Source organism: Pogoniulus pusillus, chromosome 41 (assembly GCF_015220805.1).
Source record: "Pogoniulus pusillus isolate bPogPus1 chromosome 41, bPogPus1.pri, whole genome shotgun sequence".
In the NCBI taxonomy this organism is placed as follows: Eukaryota; Metazoa; Chordata; class Aves; order Piciformes; family Lybiidae; genus Pogoniulus; species Pogoniulus pusillus.
Window position 1 is genome coordinate 1,974,828 of NC_087304.1, and position 21,775 is coordinate 1,996,602.

Consider the following 21,775-nt stretch of genomic DNA (forward strand, 5'->3'; position numbering starts at 1 on the left):
GTGGTGGGGGCCGCTCTGGGCGGCGGGGCGGAGCGGTCTCGGTGGTGGTGGGGGCCGCTCTGGGCGGCGGGGCGGAGCGGTGGCGGTGGCGGGGCGGGGTCGCGCACTCGGTGCGGGGCGGCGGCGGCGGGACGGGCCGGAGCCGCGATGGAGAAGCCGCGGCGGGCGGTGGTGGTGACGGGTACGGGGCGGCGGGACAGGCCGGGGGTAACTCGGGGAGCCTGGACAGGGCCAGAGGGGACGGTGCGGGGGGGGGGGGGGTCCCGAGGGGAAGCAGTGAGGAGGCAAATGAGGGGGGCTGGGGGAGCAGACGAGGGACCCCTTCTCTGAAGTGAACGAGGAGGGGTGGATGGGCCAGAGCTGGAGGGAGGAAGATGAGGACCTCTTCCCTGAGGTGGGTGAGGGGGAATTTGTCGGAGACCCCTTCCCTGTAGTGAGGGGTGTGCGGCTCGGAGGTGGGGAGGGGGAGACGAGGGTCTCCTTCCCGAGATGAGCAAGCAGCGGTGGAGGGTCCGAAGCTGGGGGGTTGATGCTGTCGCACCAGGGAGTGACTAAAGAAGGGCTGAATGGGGGGGGCTGTACTCTGGGGGACTGTTTGAAGGGGCAGCCCCCTCTCGGGGGTGATAAATGGGCGCCCTGGGAACGGAGGGCAAGGGTGTGGGGGGCTTTGAGGGACAAGAAGGGGAGGCTACTGTGGGTGAGGGGTACCGGCAGCTGCGGAAGTCTGTTGTTTGGTGAGGGGGGGACACTGAGATCCCCCTCGGCCATCCCCGATCCTCCCCAGGGGTTGGCTGGAGAAAGAAGGGAACCGAACTTCCCAAGGAGCAGGAAGAGCAGTCAGGGCATGGAATGAGGGCTGCCTGCTCGCTGCCTGCTCGCTGCCTGCTCTCTGCCTGCTCTCTGCCTACCCCACCCCAAGCTCCCGAGGTGTGCGAGGTGCCACGAAAACCACCCCACGCAGCAGGGCAGGAGCGCCGGAGGGGAAGAATGAGCGAGGGAATGAAAGGCCCCGGTGCGGCAGCGAGAGCTCGTCAGGCTGCTGTCCCCCGGGTACAAAGAGCAGCTTGATTTGTGGGGAAGGCAGCGCTGTGACAAATGGGGAACTCGGCGAAACTATTCAGGGCTCCCCTCGGCAGCTGAAGTCGGGGCCGGCTGAATAGCGAGCGCGGGGGCGAGGGGCTCGCTGCCGGCGAGGCGCTGGAGCGGCGTTAATTGAGGCAAGTGCCTGTGCTGGGAGCAGGGGAAGCAGGTGGCAGATTCTGGCTCTCCCAAACCCGAGAGCGGCCACACTTGGCCGTGACTAAACAGGAAACTGGCGTCAGTGGAGGCTCTGCTCCTCGCGGCTCTCCCCTCTCCTTCCTCCCGTGTTCGGGGCTGGCTGTGGCTGGAAGGCTTTGGGGATGTGCTCAGGTGCTTGGCTTTGCTGTTCTGCGGCGGATGTCAGGCTCGGCTCGCTTGGGAAGGGGCCGTGGTGCTGTGTCCCTGCTCAGCTGGGATTATGTGTGCACAGTTTCTTTTTTAGCACTATTTAAGGAGCTAATCCCATAAAGGTCTTGGCAGCTAATGAGCCTAGGAGGGCCCTGGTGTGGGCACGGATGGGCTCCCGGGCATGCTCGGTGGGTTTGATGCTGCTGCTGAAGTTGCTTATCTTCTGTTTAGGAGATAGCAGGACTGATTTCAAGAGGAGATGAGTCAGAGGAGTGAGTGCCCACAGCAGTGTTTGTGTCAGTTTGTGTTTGGCCTGAGGAGAGGGCAGCCTTGGATGCATGGGCACCTGTAGGAGCTCAGCCTTCCCGTGGCTGAGCTGTCCCCAAGGAACAAGTAGGGTTTGTTTCTCCTTCGGGCATGGAACCAAGCAGGTTGTGATTGCTGGTAGGACATCCCTGGCCTACAGAGCCATCTGAGAAAGCATTTGATGATTGGACTTGATCCTCCCTTCTGCAGCCATGCCTCCACACTGGAGGGCTGCTGGCAGGAGGGCACAGCTGGGCTGTGATTTTGAGACCACCTCTGGAAGGTTTATTCCGAGGGGATAGTGATGGAGGTTAAATTGTGAGGGCTCCATCAGCGTGGCCCAGCCCATGCCTGTGGCTCCTTGCATCCTTGTGTGCAGAGTAACCTCAGACTGGCTGGTGGGGAGCAGAGAGGCTGTTTCCATTAAGGTGTCAGATAATATTTGTAGGCCCTTGCAAAGCCTTTCACCAGTTAGATGAAAATTTATGTCCCCTAATTGCATCAGGCTCAGGGGGTAGCAGTGACATTTTAAATTAAAGCATATTGACATCCTGGCCAGACAAATGGGCCAAGCTTTGTGTGCTTGCTCAGGAAAGATGTTATGGATTACTGCTTAACTCCAGGTTACTCATTAGGAGATGTGGACCCGGGGAGTAAGGAGCCTTGATAATGCTGGCACAACCTTTGCTGCTTGGCCCAGCCATCTCAGCACCACAGTCCTCACTCCAAGGAGCACGTGGAAGGGCTGGAGCAGGGCCAGAGAAGGGCAACAAAGCTGAGGAAGAGTCTGAGGAATAGGGCTGGGGAGGAGCAGTTGAGTGAGCTGGAGGAGAGGAGGCTGAGGGGAGAGCTCTTTGCTCTCTACAGCTCTTTGAAAGGAGGCTGGAGCCAGGTGGGGGCTGGGCTCTTCTAGCAAGAAGCAGGTGGTAGAAGGAGAAGATAGAAGTTGCTCCAGGGGAGCTTTAGGTTGGATATCAGGAGAAACTTCTTCACTGGAAGGGTTCTCAACTGCTGGCACAGGCTGCCCAGGGAGGTGGCTGAATCCCTACCCCTAGCGGTGTCTCAGAGGTGTGGTGCTGGGGGCCATGGGTTAGCCCCAGCCTGGGCAGTTAGGAAATGGTGGGACTGGATGCTATGAAAGAGTTTCTCTGACCAAAACAGCTCAAGGGCTCTGTTTATTTCCTCATAAAGCATCACTGATCCCATCAGAGACCTGGGTGAGGACCTGAGCAGAGAAGAAATATTTGAGAAGGGCTTGTCCACATCCTCTGTGGTCTAACCCGAGTGGAACTGAAAACCCAGGGGTGATTCTCATTGCAGGGCATCACTCAGCTCACCTCCTAGTGACAAGTGCTCATAACCTGGACAGGAAGGGGGAAATGGTGTCTGGGTGGGGGTGGTGGGGACGAGTTTCTGCAGGGGCAAAGAGTTTGTGTGGGCAAAGAAGAAACTCTGCTGAGGCAAGCTCCGCAGAAGGGCAGAGCTCAAAGGCTGCTGCGAGCGGCTCTGATTTACCGCTTGGATGCAAAGCAAGCAGGGGTTGGGCAGGAGCAGTTGGTTGTCCTGCAGGACATGCACCCCAGGAAGGTGCAGAGGTCTCAGAGCTGGATGCCCAGGCAGGGCAGTGAGGATGACTTCAGCCCGGGTTTGTGCTTGCCTTGCAGGGTTCGGCCCCTTCGGGGAGCACGCCGTCAACGCCAGCTGGATCGCGGTGCAGGTAAGGCCACGGCTCGGGGCGAAACAGAGCCCTGCTGATAACCTGTCAGAGCCCAGCCCAGGCTGCAGCTCCTTCACAACTGACACTGAGTTCATGTCTCTGAGGTGAGGAAGGAATTTGTAGGCCAAGGCCTTAGATCTGAAGGATGTTAAAGGGGGCAGGGAGCGTGGAATCTGCTGGAGAGAATTCAGAGTAAATAAACCAACCCAGGAGCGTTCTTCTGCTTTCCCCTCAGCTCTAGGTTGAACCTGGGTCTGTTGGTTAACCTTCAAGCCCAGCCTGTAATGAGTAGCTGGGTGGACTCGAGTGCACTGCAGAGCCATCCAGCGTGGCTCTGAGCATCAGGACTCTGGACTCCAAAGCAAAGCAGCTACCACTGTCCCCTTCCCCCACTTTAGCTCCTTTGGCAGTGGGTGAAGCAGAGGGCACAAGGGGCTCAGGCTGTGTCTTTGGCTTCAGAGAAGCAGCAGCAGGTGAAGCAGGACCTTGCAGGGGACAAGAGTGCTCGAAGAGCTGGGCCAGGTGACCTCCAGAAGTCTCTTTCAACTCAAAACATTCTGTGGTTCAGCAGGTCCCCAGGCAGATCAAGCCTCTGCCACTTGTAGCTATGCCTCTGCACCAGCCTGTGTGTGGGACCCTGAGAGGAGGAGGAGAGCTCAGAGTCCTGCTGCGTGCTCAGCTGAACCGAGGGCTTAGGGCTGCTTGCTGTAGAAACATCAGCTGGGGGCAGCCACATTGTCCTGCCTGCTGCTCCCTGATTTGTCACCTCTGACAAAGCCCCTGGGAATTCCAAGGTACCTTTTAGTACAGTTGCCCAGGGAATTCAATCTATTTTTTTTCCCCTAACACATCTCTCTCCCCTTCAGAGCTCTGAGATTAATCTCTTCTGTAGAATGCTTTTAAATTAAATCACAAACTGTAATCAATTACAGCCAGCTAATGTCCAGATGTCTGAGCTGCTGCTTGGGAGGTGAAGATGAAACCTTTGCCTTCAAGAGCCATTTGGAAATGACTCTATTTGAGTGAGGGTTTGCACAGGTTAAGCTTGAGGGGGAACAAGCACATTGTGGGTGTGGAATAGAAGCCCTGAGTGGGTCTGGGTTGTTGTCACCCCTGCAACGTCAGCTGCTGTAAACAACTTTTCTCCTAGAGGAGGTGGACAAAAGGAGGTTGTGGTTCGGGGGCAGGAGCAGGAGCAGTGGTGGTTGTTCTGCTGGTGCTTCCAAAACAAACTCACGGTGAGGTGTGAAATGCCTTGGGACTCCACTCAGCCTGGCAGCTGGAGGCACCGAGGGCTGCGAGGCGAAATCATCACCTGCGCTTTAAATCCTCTCTGGGGAGGATGTTTGGAGGGTACAAACTGAGAACTGCTGGGCTGGAGCGCAGCTTCCTGCTCCTGTCCTGTTGAACAGCCCCTGCTGGCTTTCAGGCTGAGCTGTGAGGCAGCAGGGAGGGTCTGCCTCAGCCCCTCAGCCCCGAACAAAAAGGAACAGCGTGGCCGGGGGGGAGCAGGCATTGTGCAGCGCTCAGACGGGGCCCGCACGGAGCGGAGTGGACACAAAGGGGTTGTCTGGGCCCGGGGTCCCCGGCGGTGTGAGCTGCATTTTAATAGAAGAAAAATCAATTAAACAATCTTGGTAAATCCTTCCTAGCTTCAGGGCTAAGCTACTTCTGCTTTATTACATCTTTTATTATCCTACATCCCGAGGAGAAAATTCTCTGCTTTGCTTTCCACTCCTCTTTTTGGTTTTATTTGGCTTCTCCCACAGGACATGGCTCTGGGGTGGCTTTTCCCTCGGACTGCAGTGAGTGCTTTGAAAGCTAAATGATTTTTACACATCCTACCTCCAAAGAGGGCTGGGAGCAGTCAGTGTGCAGATGAGCTCTTTGGAGATGCTTACAGGGAAGAGGTTTCCTGCGAACTCAGAGGGAGCAATAACTTCTGCCTGCTCTCCCTGCCGAGGCTTGCAGTGAGAAGTGTTCTCTGCTGCTCTGGATTTGCTTTTCCGTGTTTGAGATTTTACTCGAGGATTTTTTCAGCTGCAAATCTCTCTCGGGAGGGACTTTTCTCTCAAGGAGAAGCTACTGAAAGGGGCTCAGGGCATGTTCTGGCCTCCCTGCTGTGAGTTGGGTGTAGACACAGGTGTGCCCTGTGGAGTGTGAAGCTGCTGAGCTCTTGCCTTCATCCCCCCTGAAAAGCTTCTGGCTGAGCTGGAGGAGGAGGAGGAGAGAGGTCAGAGTGGGTTTTGACATTGCTAAGGACAATTGCTGTCAGGGTGTCTAGACAGACCTGATAAGGATATTAAAGGCTGACAAAGGAGACCATTGTGGAGGGGTCAGGGAATCGGTCAGGCACGTTCGTTTGTCTGTGTTTGTCAGGTACACAAGGCTGGGGGCAAGAAGTTGTCTGGGGGCCAGCCTACGTCTTTATTATTGACTGGAAGGAGGTGTTTGGTTAAAAGCCAGTTGGGAATTTGTCCAGGCCGAGGTTTAAGGTACCTGCATGAGCAGAAGGTGACTGCCAGCGAGGTGCTGCAGCTCCTGCACCCCGCGGGGCCTCCCTCGCTGGGGCTGCTCATGCCTTGCAGCTGCTGAAGCTTCCCTCGGAGTCCTCCCTGGGGGCTGTTCCACACTGCCCAGCCAGGGGCCGGTGAGTTTCTGCCGATGAACGCTCTGGAGGTCGTCCCGGGGAGGCTGACTTGTGCGGGGAGCAGGCTGGTTTGTGAAGTGCTTATGAACAGAGCCCAGGCTGTGGGGCTGCTTTGGAGGGGGATGTGTGTCGAGGAGATGTGAGGAGCCAGCACTTAGCATCCATCTCTGGTGCTGGCTGTCTGTGTGTGCCAGACACTGATCAATACAGCAGCTTTAATATCAGCCTTGCCCTCCCAGCCACAGTGATTTATCATGGTTGTTGTTCGTACCTGCTGGGCTCTGAGGCTCTTGCCTTTGCTGGAGCAAAGGAGGCAGAGAGGAGACCTTGTCCTCAACAACTCCCTGAAAGGAGCTTGGAAGCAGGTGAGGATTGACCTCTTCTCCCAAGCAGCAAGTGGCAGGATGAGAGGAAACAAACTCAGGATGTACCAGGAAAAGTTTAGGTTGGGCATGAAGAACAATTTCTTCCCCAAGAGAGTCATCAAGGCCTGACCCAGGCTGCCTAGGTTAGTGGAGTCTCCATCCCTGGAGAGGCTTAAAAGCCATGGAGATATGGTGCTGAAAGCCAGGTTTAATGGTGACCTGGCAGTGTTGGGTTAATGCTTGCCCTTGGTGATCTTAAAGGGCTTTTCCAGCCTGGGCAATTCCACAAGGAGTATTTGCTGATACACAGAGGCAGATACCAGAGTGCTGTTGCCTCACCCTCAGCTGGAAGCAGATGAGAATTTGTTCTCCTGCAGCCCAGCTATCCTCAGGTTGACAGAATCCTCCCAGTCCTGCTTTCCCTGCTCCATTTAGCTCTCTCAGGAGGTGACTTTGTTGCACCTCTATCAGTAATGCTTCCAAGCTCTCTGCCCGTGGGTTCTGCTGCTAACTGTTGGCAGTTAAAGGTCGGTTTCTTTGTTGCTGCACATCAGAGCACAACAAACCATTGCTGTGGTGAGGACTGTTAATGCAGGTGGAGAGATCCCTTTGTAGCTCCCTGGTGTGTTGGGGTTTTGCTGCTCTGGGGTTATGCAGCCTGTGGTACCTGGGGTTAGTCTCTTACAGCAGACTCACTGCCACAAAACCTTCCCAGAAGCACTTCCTCTGCTGAGCTTGTACCTGACCATCTCAGTTTTGTTCCTCTGCTTGTGTTCTCAGGAGCTGGAGAAGCTTGGGCTGGGAGATGATGTGGATCTGCATGTCTATGAGGTCCCAGTGGAGTACCAGACAGTGCAGAGGCTCATCCCTGCTCTGTGGAAGAAGCACAGCCCACAGGTGAGGGAGTGCAGGGAGGAGAAAGGACACAGCCAAGAGCTGGAGTCTGTCACGCTCACGTCGTGCAGAGCCTCACTTCTGGTGTGTGCTCAGCCTGGCAGTGCCTGGCTGCAGCTTTCCCCATCTCGAAGTGAAAACAAATGAATTTGCAGCAGTTTGCAGCTGGGGGTGGGGAGCTCCAATTACTGGGAGCAGCCGGTGTGAAGAGGCCGCTGCAGAGGGCTGTCTAGACAGCTGGCAGCCAGGCTGTGCCACCTGGGCTCTGCTACCAACCTGCCAACAGTCAGCTCTACCCTCAAAACGATAATTTAGGCTGGGGGGGGGGTGTTGAACCAAGAACTGTTCTGGGCTGCATCCACAAGTTCATTGCTGAAACAACTTTTTGGACAAAACCTTGTCCGTGTGGATCCAGAGATGTTCAGCTGAAAGCTGCACTCCAACCTCTTCCCACTGGGAAGCAGGAGGGATTGGCTGAAAAGTAGGAATTTGTGGGTGTTTTGGATCCTTTCTTTGTGTGCCCCCTCACAGTGGGAGGGTGCAAAGTGCTGCTCTGGTGTGAGCTTCCCCAGCAGTTCTCAGCCCCTGTAGCAGCTGCATCAGCCTTGAGCTGGGAGCAGCAGGCTGCTGCTTTCCCACCACCACATTGTCACAGGAACACCCAGGCTGGCAAAGCCCCTCAGGATCACCAAGTCCAACCTATAACCCTACCCTACAAGATTCACCTTAAACCATATCCCTAAGCACCACATCCAAACCAGCCTTAAACACACCTAGGGTTGGTGACTCCACCACCTCCCTGGACAGCTCATTCCAGTCCCTGACCACACTCTCTGTGAAAAACCTTTTGGTTGCCCTGAGCTGTTTTGTTTTCTCTTGCAGCTGGTGGTCCATGTGGGTGTTTCAGGTATGGCTACAACTGTCACCCTGGAGAAGTGTGGCCACAACGTGGGCTACAAGGGCCTGGACAACTGCCGCTTCTGCCCGGGCTCGCAGTGCTGCGTGGAGGGCGGCCCAGAGTGCATCGACTCCATCATTGACATGGACACAGTCTGCAGGAGGGTCTCAGCCCTGGGGCTGGATGTCACAGTCACCATCTCCAAGGATGCTGGCAGGTATGGGAGCAGAGACCACCTGGACAGATGGGCAGAGCCCAAGGGGGTGGCGTTCAATAGCTCCAAGTGCAGGGTGCTGCACTTTGGCCACAGCAACCCCATGCAGAGATACAGGCTGGGGTCAGAGTGGCTGAGAGCAGCCAGACAGAGAGGGATCTGGGGGTGCTGGTTGATACCTGCCTGAACATGAGCCAGCAGTGTGCCCAGGTGGCCAAGAGAGCCAGTGGCATCCTGGCCTGCATCAGGAATGGTGTGGTCAGCAGGAGCAGGGAGGTCATTCTGCCCCTGTACTCTGCACTGGTTAGACCACACCTTGAGTACTGTGTTCAGTTCTGGGCCCCCCAGTTTAGGAGGGACATTGAGATGCTTGAGCATGTCCAGAGAAGGGCAACGAGGCTGGGGAGAGGCCTTGAGCACAGCCCTACGAGGAGAGGCTGAGGGAGCTGGGATTGGTTAGCCTGGAGAAGAGGAGGCCCAGGGCAGACCTTATTGCTGTCTACAGCTACCTGAGGGGAGGTTGTGGCCAGGAGGAGGTTGCTCTCTTCTCTCAGGTGGCCAGCACCAGAACAAGAGGACACAGCCTCAGGCTGTGCCAGGGGAAATTTAGGCTGGAGGTGAGGAGAAAGTTCTTCCCTGAGAGAGTCATTGGGCACTGGAATGGGCTGCCCGGGGAGGTGGTGGAGTCGCCGTCCCTGGAGCTGTTCAAGGCAGGACTGGACGTGGCACTTGGTGCCATGGTCTGGCCTTGAGCTCTGTGCTAAAGGGTTGGACTTGATGAGCTGTGAGGTCTCTTCCAACCTTGGTGATACTGTGACGCTGTGATCCTCATTGCTGCAGGCCACACCTGCAGTGCTGGGTCTGGGCTCCGCAGTTGGAGCTGCCAGGTCGCTGCCACAGCACATCCCTCAGCATCATGTTTCTATGCCATGTTCAATCTCTCCAGGGATGGGGATTCCACCTCACCTCTGGGTAGCCTCTTCTAGGGCTTGACAAGCCTTTTGGGGAGGACAGGCTGCTAGAGTTGGGGCTTTTCAGCCTGGAGAAGGGAAGGCTTCAAGGAGACTTTGGTGTAGCCTTCCAGTATGTGAAGGAGACTAGAGGAAGGCTGGGGAGGGACTATTGACAAGGTCTGGTAATGACAAGGTGACGAGCAATAGGTTTAAACTGGCAGAGGGGAGATTTAAACTGGATGTTAGGAAGAAGTTCCTTCCGGTGAGGGTGGTGAGACACTGGCACAGGTTGCCCAGGGAGGTTGTGGATGCTCCCTCCCTGGAGGTGTTCAAGGCCAGGCTGGATGAGGCCTTGAGCAACCTGTTCTAGTGGGAGGTGTCCCTGCCTATGGTTGGGGGTTGATCTGTGTCCAGTTCTGGGCCCCTCAGTTCAAGAGAGATACCGAGGTACTGGAATGTGTCCAGAGAAGGATGATGAAGCTGATGTGGGGCCTGGAGCACAGCCCTGTGAGGAGAGGCTGAGGGAGCTGGGGGGGTGCAGCCTGCAGCAGAGGAGGCTCAGGGCAGAGCTCATTGCTGCCTACAGCTGCCTGCAGGGAGGCTGTAGCCAGGTGGGGTTGGGCTCTGCTCCCAGGCACTCAGCAACAGAATAAGGGGACATAGCCTCAAGCTGTGCCAGGGCAGATTGAGGCTGGATGTGAGGAGGAGGAAGTTATTGGCAGAGAGAGTGATTGGCATTGGAATGGGCTGCCCAGGGAGGTGGTGGAGTCTCTGTGCCTGGAGGTGTTGAAGCCAAGCCTGGCAGGGGACTTAATGCCATGGTCTGGTTGATTGGCCAGGGCTGGGTGATAGGTTGGGCTGGCTGAGCTTGGAGCTCTCTTCCAACCTGCTTGATTCTGTGATTCCATCTTTGAGGTCTCTTCCAACCTAACCCATTCTGTGTTTCTAAACCCCAACCTGAAGCTGTTTGCTCTTGTCTTGTTGCTTGCTCCCTGGGAGAAGAGACCAATCCCTGCCTCACTGCACTAGAGAATGCTCACAGAGTGCCCAGCTCCTGCTGTTCCTAACAAAGCCCTGTCCTTGTGTTCCAGGTACCTCTGTGACTTCACCTACTACACCTCTCTGTACCAGAGCCGCGGGCGGTCAGCCTTTGTCCATGTCCCCCCCCCTGGGCAAGCCCTACAGTGCCCAGCAGCTAGGCCGGGCCCTGCAGGCCATCATAGAAGAGATGCTGGATGTTCTGGAGCACTCAGAAGACAAAATCAACTGCCAGCATGAACATTGAGAGTGGGCAGAAGCTACCCTAGGATTGCACTTCCAAACCTTTCCCTGCTACTGAAGTACTGGGGGGAAAAACTGGTCTGAAAGGTCCAGACCCAGAGACTTCAAAAGGAAAAAACCCACAAACAGAAAGGAAAATTCCACCTCTAGAAAGTGACTTTTTTTTTCTTTTGATCAAATGTTTCAGCCTAGGCAGCAAAGGATCCAAAACCTCTTCCTTAAAACTCCTGCAGCTGCTCGTTCCTGAAGGGACTGAGGGCTCTGTGCTGTGCTTCACCCAGGGCGAGGTGGCAGCTCCCAGCAAATTGCTCACCTGGGCTGGGTGTGTTCAGGTGCAGGGAGCTGATAACCCCAGCTGGGAGTGAGCAGTGCTTGACTCAAAAGGTTTGCTCCCCTCGGATTTTGGGTGTGGCTTTTCTTTTGGTTTGTTGTTGTGTTGTTTTTTTTTTCCCCCCTCTTTGGCCCAGATTTTAGGTTAGAACTTAGAGGTGAAAGGAGTTGGAGTGGTGAGGGTCGGTCTGGTGTTGCTGAGTGGAGGTGAGAAGTGCTGTGCTGTGTTCTGGGGCAGGGATTTCTCAGCCCACGTTGTCCACACTGGGAACTCTCTACCTTGCTGGTGAACTGAGCTGGTAGCTGTGGGTGGAGAAGGGGGGGACGTATTTTGGGTTCTTTTTTGTCATGCAGCAGGAAATGGCATTTTGTGTGTCTGTGTGTGCACAGAATGAGCCTGGTTGGCACCAAATATTGCCACATTTCCTTCCTTTTTGTTTCCTTTTTGTCACCCTCTTGATGCCACCTCCCTGCCTCAAGCCAGCCAACCCCTCCTGTCCAACTCCCAGCGTCTGCTGCCTGTACTCAGCGGTTCGACAGCTTTGCTGAAGGCCTGTTCCTCCATGGGGGATCTTGTTCTTGGGTGCTAGCTGTGATTTTAAGGTTGAGTAATTTACAACTTCATTTCCTTAGGAACTGTCACTCTTGGTGCAGGTTATAGGAACAATGTTCAGCTCCAGCTGCCACCATGGTTGGTTCTTGGGCATTGAGGCAGCTGTGCGGCTTCGGAGCCCTTCTGCCAACTCTGCTCCAGAAGCTTCAACCTGTTCTCAATGTGACTAGAAATGATTAGTTAAAAACTAGGAATTTTGCTTAGAGTGAGTATTTGGGGCTGGGTTTTGTGTCCCCCTCCCAATGGGAGGGTACAAAGTGCTGCTGCTCCTGGGAGCTTTCCCAGGTGATGCACAGGCAGGCACTGAGCAGAGCTGCAGTGGTTGGTGCCAGCTCTGGGCCTGGTTTTGCTGCCAGGATGTGGGAGCAGTTAAAGGCAGATATGGGAGCAGGCACAGAACTGCTAATTGGTGACCAGTAGGTCTCATGGTGGGGCCAGTTAAGTGAAGAGGTCTGATTTGATCCTAATAATTTTACAAATATATATATAGAGAGAGAGCAAAAAACAGCATTTGGAACCCTTTCAACCAATGTTTTGAGCCATTGTAACCAGGATTTTGACCCCTCTTAACACTTTGAACCATTTTATCCAGCATTTAAAACCCTTTCACACAGCATTTGGAACAATTTAACCCCCCCCCTTTGTTTTATTTTCTCTAATGCTGGAGGATTTTGCTTTGGTATCTCTCAGTGAGAGCTGCCCTTAAACTTCTTTTCCAGTCGAAGTCTGATGGCAAAGGAAATGCCACTTGTAGCCCTCAGAGAAGATGAGGACTTCCAGAGCTGGAATAACTTTGAGGGGACCTCTGTGAAGACTTCTTTTGGGGGAAGATTTCTGCTTGGCCAAGGAAATTTCCACTGTTATTTCCTGCACAGACTTCCCTGATGCTAAACATTTGGAGCCTTCAAAGGAAATCCTCTCAAAGCCCAGGTAGCACTTGGCAGGCTGCCAGCAGGCAGCCTCTCTGAGCAGTAATTTATTCTATTTAAGATGCTTTTGTGTTGAGACTTTGGTGCTTTGCCACTAGCTGAGCTGCTTGTAGGGTTGATTCCTTTATCCTGTACGAAGGGTTTTTGTCCTGGGTGTATCTTAGCTGCTGAGAGTGATTTGTGTCTTCTGCTGAGTTCAGATCTGAGTGATTTGGAGTTTCTCTTTTTCAGTGCCAGTATTTATGTCTGGTGTAGCTGTGGATAGACTGGGAGGGGAAAACCAGCAGCTCAGTGAGGCAGAGCCCAGTGGTGTGATGGGGAGGGGGTGTAGGAAGGGCTGCTGGAGCAGGGCTGATGCCTGTGAGTGCCCTGGGGAGGGTTTGTCTGCTGCTGAGCACTGGGGCCTGGAGAGTGTTCAGTGTCTCCAGGTGAGATCTGCACAGCTGCTGAATGCTTTTGCTGCTTCAGAGCCCTGAGGAGCTTGGAGGTCCTCTGGATGTGGCTGAGCAGGAGCAGCTCCAGGTTCATCTCTGGGGGACGCAGAGGCAGGTGTCAGCTGGGGAGGGCAACTTCCCCACTGCTTTGTGCAGCACAGCCCTGGCTGGGCCTCCCTGGGTGCTCTCTGCTGCTGCAGGGCAAGTTAAAGCCAGCTCCTGGGAGTGCTCCTTGGCCAGGGGCTGCAGTGGGTGATCTTCTAGGTGTCACTGTGCCAAACCTCAGTTTGAGAAACTCATCCCTTGGGGCATCACTCAGAGCCATGTGGCTCCTCCTGAGCTGTCTGTGGGAGGCTCCCATGGGATCAGTCCCCTAGAAATCATAATTTATTTTATCATCTTTTTTTTTGGGGGGGAGGGTGTGGGGGGTTGAGAGTTAATCCTTAGAGATTGTTAAGGGTATCTTGGTGGTAGAGAAGTGCTGTGTAGTGAAGCTTTTTGAAATGGCATTAAACTAATTTTATTTAATCTCAGCTAAATTAAATCCTTTTGGGTTTGGGGAAGGGTATTTTTTTGGGGGGGGGTTGGTACTTCCATGGCCAGTTCAGTCACTTCCATGGCCAGTTCAGTCACTTCCATGGCCAGTTCAGTCACTTCCATGGCCAATTCAGTCGCTTCCAATGCCTTGCCTTGAGCTGTGGAGTGTAGCTGGAATGAAGCTGTCAAAGTGCTGCAGAGCTTCCAAAAGCTGGTTTGTGTGATGCTTTTTAGCCACTTTCTCTTCCAGCTCACCAATAAATAGGATTTGCTGGTTTGCACTGCCTGGGAGACCTGCTGCCACCCACAAAACCTTTTGTGCTGTGAGTGTAGGAAGCTGAGGTCCTGTGCTGATTTCTGTGCCTGGAGAATGTCAGAGCTGGGGAAGTTCCTGAGCCCTGTGCCGAGTCTCTTCCCGGAGAGCTTGGGCGTGAGGAGGTTTTGTGTGTGTGTGAGAGAGAGAGAATTGGGGAGGTTCCACTGGGTTGGGTCTGGTGTCCTTTGTATCTGCTTGCCAACAGCTTGCAGCAGGATCTGCCCAAGGTGTTGGTGAAGTTTGGGATGAGGATTTCATTGTTGCAGTTGTGCTGTGGAGGATGTTGAGGAACTCCAGGTACTCTTGAACTCCTTCATAACTTGGTGATTGTGGTGTCTGGAGGTGTTTCCTTGGGCTGACACTTGGCAGTCTGCCTGATAAAGCCCAGAGCTGTGAGCTTCGAGGGGTTTTCACCTTAAAGCTTCTTGGAGGACTTGATCCTTATGGGTCCCTCCCAGCTTGAGTTCTGTGATGCAGTTGGTGGTGAACAGCAGTTGCACAGCAGCTGCCTGGCAGCTTTGAGATCAGATGGAGCAGTTCAGGCTTATCTGGAGTGTTCCCCAACCTGATTGCTTCCTCCTGGACGTGGTGGTAGTGGGAAGGGATGAAAAAGTCATGAAGAGGGTTAGAGGTGTTGAGTGTGGTTGTGACATGAGACTGCAGCCAAGAGCTGCTGAGCTTCAGGAGTCCTTCCAGGCAAGGAGAGGCCTGGCTGAGTGTGTTCTAAAGTTGAAGACTTCATGAAAACTTAACTGCTTGCTCTGCTTTCACCCCCAGAGGAAGGAAGTTCAGAGGCAAAGGTGTCCAGAGCAGATGGCAGATAGAGGCTTCCTGGCTGCCTCGGGGCAGAAGTGGAGGAAGTGGTTGAGCAGTGTTGTGAGGGCAGCCTGGCCTCCAGTGCCAGGGCAGTGTCAGCTAATGGTCACCTGTGGGCAGGCAGGCTGGGAGCTGTCCTGTGCACATGTTCTTCCCTGGGCAGTGACACCAAGATGTAGCATTCAGCCTCCCTTGTGTCTGCCACCCTCCTGCTGCCCCTGCAGGCACCACTGAATCTGCCAGTGCCTGGGGCAGCTGGCAGAGGGGGTTGTTCTGGGCTGCTGGCACATGGTGCCACGGCTGGAGCACAAACCCAGGAGCTTCCAGGCCTGCAGAGCAGCAGCACAGGCTCAGTGAGTTTGTTAGTGGAAGGTCCAGAGCAATCCACTGGAGTTTCTTCTGACACTCAAATCATCTTCACAGGGATTTGCTGGTGAGCTCTGCTAGGAAGTGTGGAGGAGCTGCAGGGCCAGGAGCTCCCAAAATCCATGTGGAGTGGAGCTGGTGATCCTCTAACACAGGAGCTGGAGCTGCACTGCAGCAGCCCTTCTGGGCTGCCTCTGCTGGCTGCTGGCCGAGCTCAGGACTCCAGCACAGATTTTAACCCATCCTAAGTTCCAAACTCTCTAAGCACACAGCTGAGGCTTGGAGCTGCTGTCAGAGGCAGTGTTTGAAGCCTGCCTGGAAACCAACTGAGGTACAGAAGGGACCCTGGTGTGGTGCTTTTCGTGGTGAATTTCAGACTTCATCCCACAGTGCAGGGTGTAAAATTGTCACCAGTTAATTTGTGCTGCCACCAATTAACTGCCTTCCTGTTGTCTCCTTTAATATCCTCTTGGATAACCTTTGAAGGAGAGGAATTTCAGAGTTGTGGAGGGTTTCAGCCACACTCTGTTGGCTGGGATGAGACCACCCCTGGTGGACACCAGCAGTGCACCCCTTGAGCCAGACTGGGTATTCTTGCACCAGAACCCCTCGTGTTTTGCAGTAAAAAGTGCACTTTTCTTACCCCTCCCCCCTCTCATCCCTGTCTGATTTGTGTCTTACGTGGTAAAAGTGGTCTTCTGCCAGCACCCAGAGCTGAGGGTGTTGTGAATTCTTCACTGTACTCATTGAAACCTGAGAGCTGCTTCTGCTCAGTCTATTTTGAGACAAAGTAGAGAGGAAAATACCTCCCCGTAGATTAGGAATTGAAGCTAGGGAATGAAACTAGACCCTGCCCTTAAGTCAAACCCTGTGCTCCTTAAGTACACCTTCAGGTTTGCTCTTGCACCAGCTCCTTAAATCACAAATGTTTACTTTGATTAAACTGGGAGTGCCTTGTCCTGTGCTGGGCTGGCTCTGGGAAGTGCAGCGGTGCTGATGGGGACAGGTGGGGACAGGAGGGCCCTTTGCACGTGGGCTGGGTGGGGAAGCTGAGCCTTGGGCACGGGGAGTCACCTCTGAACTCCTTCAGTGTCCTCATTACCCAAGGCTGCTCCTCAGAAACTGCACTGAATCGAGTTCTGGAGGTTTTCTGCCTCGCTGGGACCTGACAAAGGGAAGGACCCAAGAGTTTGCTGCTTCCCTGTCGCTCCCAGCTGGCTTGGCCAACTCTGTGGAGGTTCTCCTGTCTCTTCTGCAAGGTTCAGTGTTTCATCCAGACTCCTTTCTGCTGTTCCAGCATCACTCAGCCTCTGGGGTCCCCCATCCATGCATCGTGGTCAAACACCCCCTTGTCTGTCTGGGTTTCTCAGGTGTTTGCCAGACTCCCGCTCGCCAGGACTCTTGGAGCTGCAGTTCTCAGTCCCTCGGGGCTGCTGGTGGTGCCAGCTGGTGGTGCCAGCGTGTCCTTGCAGTGCCTTGTAAATCCAAACAATCGAGGGTGTCACGGGGGGGACTGTGCAACCAGGGACCCTTTAGCATCTTGCAGCTTGCTCTTGCTAGAGTGGACTTTGTAACTGGAGATTTAACCCCAACTTTCAAAGGAAATAAAAGAGTCTGACTCTGCCTCCTGGTGCCCTTCTTTCTTGCCAGAAGTTGTCAAAGGTGCCTTCTGTGGGGGGTGGTACCTGGGCATCGATGGTCACAGACCAAGCAGGTGACTGAGCTTGGTTTGACTCCATCTCCTCTGCATCTGCTGCTGCTGGATTCTCTGCCCTGCCTGCCTGTGTTTCCAATGGGAGCAGATATCCTCTGGGCTCATGGAATCCTAGCGTGGTGGGGGTGGGAAGTGACCTCTGGAGCTCACCCAGTCCACCCCCCTGCTAAAGCAGGGTACCCACAGCAACTTGCCCAGGAGCACAAAGCCAAGGTGTGGTCAAAAGGTCTGCAGAGGAGACCCCACAACCTCTCTGGGAGGCCTGCTCCAGGCCTCCAGCACCCTCACACCAAAGGAGTTTCTCTGCTGCCACCGGTCCAGCCCAGGAGCAGCGTGGCAGGGGGGAGTGCTGCTGCCAGCAGATGGTGCTGCCATGCAGCCTCACGGTGCTCAGCTTTGCCCCCAGAGCCTGGGCTGGGGCAGCCTGGCACAAGCACAGTGCTTGGAAGTGTTCAGAAACAGCTTCAACATAGTCTTGGGAGCTTGTCTGTGGTGATGAAGAGATGGGGAGGAGGTGTCACGAGTGGAGATGGCACTCAGGGTGCTGAGGAAGCAGCAGCACCCTTCAGCCCCTGGCCAGGAGCAGGTTAGTTGTGCTGAATTCATTGCCCCAAAGCTCAGCTTTGCTACGAGCAAGGGTTAAAAGCTGCCCCAGTAAAGCCCAGAGCCAGCCCAGTGTGCCAAGGTGGGACAGGGCTTGGGGAGGTCATGCAGTGGTCTTAGCCCCAAAGCTGGGTGCTGGGGACTCTGCATGGCCCTGCCTGGGGGACTGCTGGCCAGAAGACAGTCGGAAAGGAGAATTGCCTCAGGTTCTGGGGATCTCTGCCCTGCTTTTTTTGGATGTTATTTTACCTCCCCTGAGCTGCTGTGGTGACCTCATGGAGTTCTCCAGCCCTTCCTTCCGACTGGAAGCTGCGATTGCCTTCCCTGATAGCCTGCACGTGCTGGCCACCAGGGAGCTTTGAGGTCTTCCTCGGAGCAAGCCTGGACACGCTCCCTGGAGAGGACCCAGGCTGTCCCGTGAGCCTGCCCTGATGAAATCCCTCTGCTTTGAACTCTCTTTATAAGGTGCTGAAGTTCTTCCTGCTCGGTGGTGCTGCCAGGTGATGTCATGTGTTGGGTAAGTCCCTCGGTGCTCTGTGGGGAGAGAGAGGACAAAGGTTTCTCTGCTCAGTGGTGAGGAAGCTCCACCACAGAACATCCCACTTGGATTCCTTGGCTGCAGACGCAGAAAGCCAAGGAGGGAATCTCTTTGGTGGGCTGGACCCTCGCAGGTTGCAGCATCATGAAGGCTGAAAAGCACCTCTGGGGTCCAAGCCAATTGTAGCCAGGTGGGGGGTGGCCTCTTCTCCCAGGCAGGCAGCAATAGAACAAGGGGACACAGTCTCAAGTTATGCTGGGGGAAGTCCAGGCTGGATGTTAGGAGGAAGTTGCTGGTAGAGAGAGTGATTGGCATTGGAATGGGCTGCCCAGGGTGGTGGTGGAGGCACCGTCCCTGGACGTGTTCAGGAAAAGCCTGGATGAGGCACTTAGTGCCATGGTCTGGTTGATTGGATAGGGCTGGGGGATAGGTTGGACTGGATGATCTTGGAGGTCTCTTCCAACCTGGCTGAGTCTATGATTCTATGAACCCAACACCACCATGGCCACTAAACCATGTCCCCAGGTGCCATGACCACAGGTGTTTTGGGCACCTGATGGGACAGGGACTCCAACACCTCCCTGGGCAGCTTCTTCTTAATCTTAAAATCTACATCTCAATTCTTTCCCATTACAGCCCACTCTGCTCCCCCTCTGTTCTTCCTGCCCTGCTCCTCAAGCCCTCCAAAGCCTTGGTAAACGAGGTGGGATTTCTGGCCAGCGGCCATCTGGCAGGCTCCTTCCTCTCTGCCTTTTCCCGGCTTGCAAATCCAAGCTGAGCTCAAGCGAAGGTGCTGGAGCCCACCCCTTGCAGAGCTGCTGAGGGACTCCCCAGAGCTCCCATCCGAAACTCGCAGCTGCGGATCTGGTGCGCGGGAATGGTTGGAATTTCCTGCCCGGCTCCTGCCGCTCCGCTCCGCTGGAAGCGCTGGGAGCATGTGCGGGCAAGTCCCGGGTCAGGGTTCGCTGCCTCTCGCACCCGCAGCCGAGCGGCTGGGGATGGAAAAGCTCCCGGAGCAGTGGAGAATTCCCAGTATGGGCTTCCTGTGCCAGGGATGCTGCTCTGGCTGTGTACTGCTCCATGCCAGGGCTCCTCAACGAGCTCTTTCCCTGCCGCTTGGAAGCACCTGTCCAGGAGCTATCCATGGACATTCCTCACCTACCTCTGCTGCTGTTCTTGGCTGGCTCCCAGCCAGCATGGCAGCTCAGACCTGGGGCAAGGCTCCTCCTGTTGCCTCCATCAGGCTGCTGCCCACTGCAGTGGGTGCTCTAGCGAGGGTGCTCTGTGTACACAGCCCTGCCCCGAGTCAGCTCTGCTGACTAATTCCCTCCTGACAGGCACATGGGGCCTGGGCCATGCCCAGCTTCACAATCAAATATTTATTTCTGCTGAGGGTTAAGCTAAGATCACCTCTCCTGCTGCTTCAGCAGATTTCATTCTCATGCTTCAGCCAGAGCTGGGTAAGCCTCCCCAGACTCTTGGACTCCGGTTTCCTGGAGGAGCTTTTGGGTTGTTCTTCTCTTGTAGGATCTCCTGAGGCTTTCCCTGGAAAGAGAGATCTTGCTCTGGGATGTGCCTGGGTTGGAGTTGTTTTCCTTCATCCATTTCAACCTGCCCCCATAAGCTGCAAGCATCTTGCTGGAGGGCAGAGCCTACCTGCACATCCACCTCTCCAGGGAGGGTGCTCGTTGCAGGTGGAGAACATCCTGGTGCTGAAGCCTCGCCGTGGGGAAGGAGGTTGGGCAGCGACTGAGGAGCTCTCCAGCAGGATTTCCATGTTTGGGGCTGGGTTGGTGTCGTTTCCTACACGGCTGGGCTGAGGCGGGGGTGGGTTAATGAGGCAGGGGGGGGAAGTTAATAGCTGGCCACGGCTGCAGCCACAGCAGGAAGGACTTTGTCCAAGCGGAGCAGAAGTCTCATTTTTGACAGATGTGGTAAGCTTGAAGCAGAGGAAGCAAAATGTGATCATACCATGACAGGGCAAAAGCTGCTTTGTGCCTGCCTGACCTCTTCTCGTTGAGTTTTATTTGGAAACATCTCGAGGTCACCACAGCTCCCACCCTGCTGACTCACGGTGCCAGGGGCCAGCGCTGCCGGCGGACGACGGACCGACAGACCACCCCAGAGGGCAGCTGGGTTCTTCCTCCCCTTCAACCGAGGGCTTCCTCACCCCAATTTATTCCTGGAAGTGCTGAAGCCGCCAGCTTCCCTAGAGACCAAGCCCTGAGGGCTGCTGGCGCTTCACATGGTGGAGGCAGATAGGGGAAGCTGCTCTGCTCTTCCCTATTCGGCCCTTAGCTGAGAAAGCCACCCAGGGCAGGGCTCTGGACAGCCTGATCTAGTGTCCCCAGGGCAGGGGGATTGGAACTGGATCATCCTTGTGGTCCCTTCCAACCTGAACTGATTCTACGCTCAGCTCCCTTGCCCGTGGCAGGCAGCCCCCTTCCAGCACCTGTTGTGCTCAGCCCAGGTGGTTTGGGGAGCACAGGAGGTCCCATAGGCCGTGGGGAGCATCCAGCCCGACGCCGTTTGCCTCGCAGCAGGATGCTCCGCAAGGGCCTGCTAGAGCCGGAGTGCGGAGGGCAGCGCTTCTGCTGCCACCGCCGCCCGCGGTAACGAAGGCTGCGGAGCTGCGCAAGGTTCCTGCAGGGCGGGGGCGGGAGAGCAGCCGAGGGGAAGTTTTGGGCTTTCCAGGGAATCGAAGCCCTCCAGAGCCTTCTCGTCTCTGCTCGCCCCCATCAGTATCCCACCACTCAGGCTGGGGAGCCGTGGCCCCTCACCCTCATCGCATCAAGCTGGGGGAGCAACTGCCCTGAGGAGCGGCGAAGCCCTGGTCACACGTGGCCAGTCTGGGTCTGTCCCTGCGTGGCACCAGCAGCTTCTCCAGTCCCACTCCGAGCCCTGCTCGAGTGGTTTCAAGCTCAGGGTTGCGTCCAGCTTGTGTTCCGTGGGGAAGTGACTAATGCTCATGTTCCACTTCTGCTGTTTCATGTCGGCACTTGTCAGGTGCCTGCTTTGCCCAACGCTGCCTCAGCTGGTTGGCTTCAGGGGTGGCAGCAGGCACCTCCCGTGGCCCCGCGGTGCTTGCAGCTGGAGATGGAGAGGCCAGAACATTACCTGGATGTTCCCAGGCTCGGCAGCAGGTGCTCTGAACTTTTCCTGGGCTTTAAGGCAGCTTTTCCAGGCACCAGCCTCCGGGGGATGCTTTAACCCCTGAAATTCCTGGTTTCTCTCCTCACCGTGTGTGGAGGAGTGATGAGTCTGGGAGATCAGCTCCTCCTCAGCCTGGACAAGCAGAAGCTGAGGGGAAACCTCATTACTTTCTACAACTCCCCGAAAGCAGGCTGGAGCCAGGTGGGGGTTGGGCTCTTCTTAGTATCAAGTGATAGGAAAAGAGGAAATGGCTTCAAGTTGCACCAGATGAGGCTTAAGCTGGACATGAGGAACAATTTCTTTTCTGCAGGAGTGGTCAGGGATTGGAACAGGCTGCCCAGGGAAGTGCTGGAGACCCCATCCCTGGAAAGGTTCAGAAACCTCGTGGCCATAGCACTTGAGGACATGGTTTGGTGGGCAGGGTGGTGTCAGATCGGTGGTTGGGCTCAATGATCTTACCCAAAATCCATCCCAAACCGTTCCGTGGTTTAACCTCTTTGAGGTTCAGGAGTCCCGGACCACCAGCAAAGCCGTGGGCTGGTGCTCTGGCTGATTGCTGCTGTAGATCCGCGGCGGGTAGGTGGGGGCTGTGGTGCGACACTTGGGCTGCGCTACCGGGAGAGGAGCCTGGATCCCGCCGGGAGGAGGCTTTGGCTGAGTCCGGGCTGCGCTACCGGGAGAGGAGCCTGGATCCCGCCGGGAGGAGGCTTTGGCTGAGCC

At 55.5% G+C, this 21,775-nt stretch overlaps 1 protein-coding gene across 1 annotated transcript; it reads left to right on the top strand.

Annotated features, from left to right (window-relative positions):
- Window positions 1–101: 101 nt before the first annotated feature.
- PGPEP1 (pyroglutamyl-peptidase I) lies at window positions 102–16,672 on the top strand. The gene is given in 6 exon segments (XM_064174953.1): window positions 102–181; window positions 3,399–3,451; window positions 7,247–7,363; window positions 8,243–8,475; window positions 10,517–10,586; window positions 10,588–16,672. Coding segments are annotated over 6 exon segments (630 nt in total). The 5' UTR covers window positions 102–147; the 3' UTR covers window positions 10,711–16,672.
- The last annotated feature ends 5,103 nt before the right edge of the window (window positions 16,673–21,775 follow it).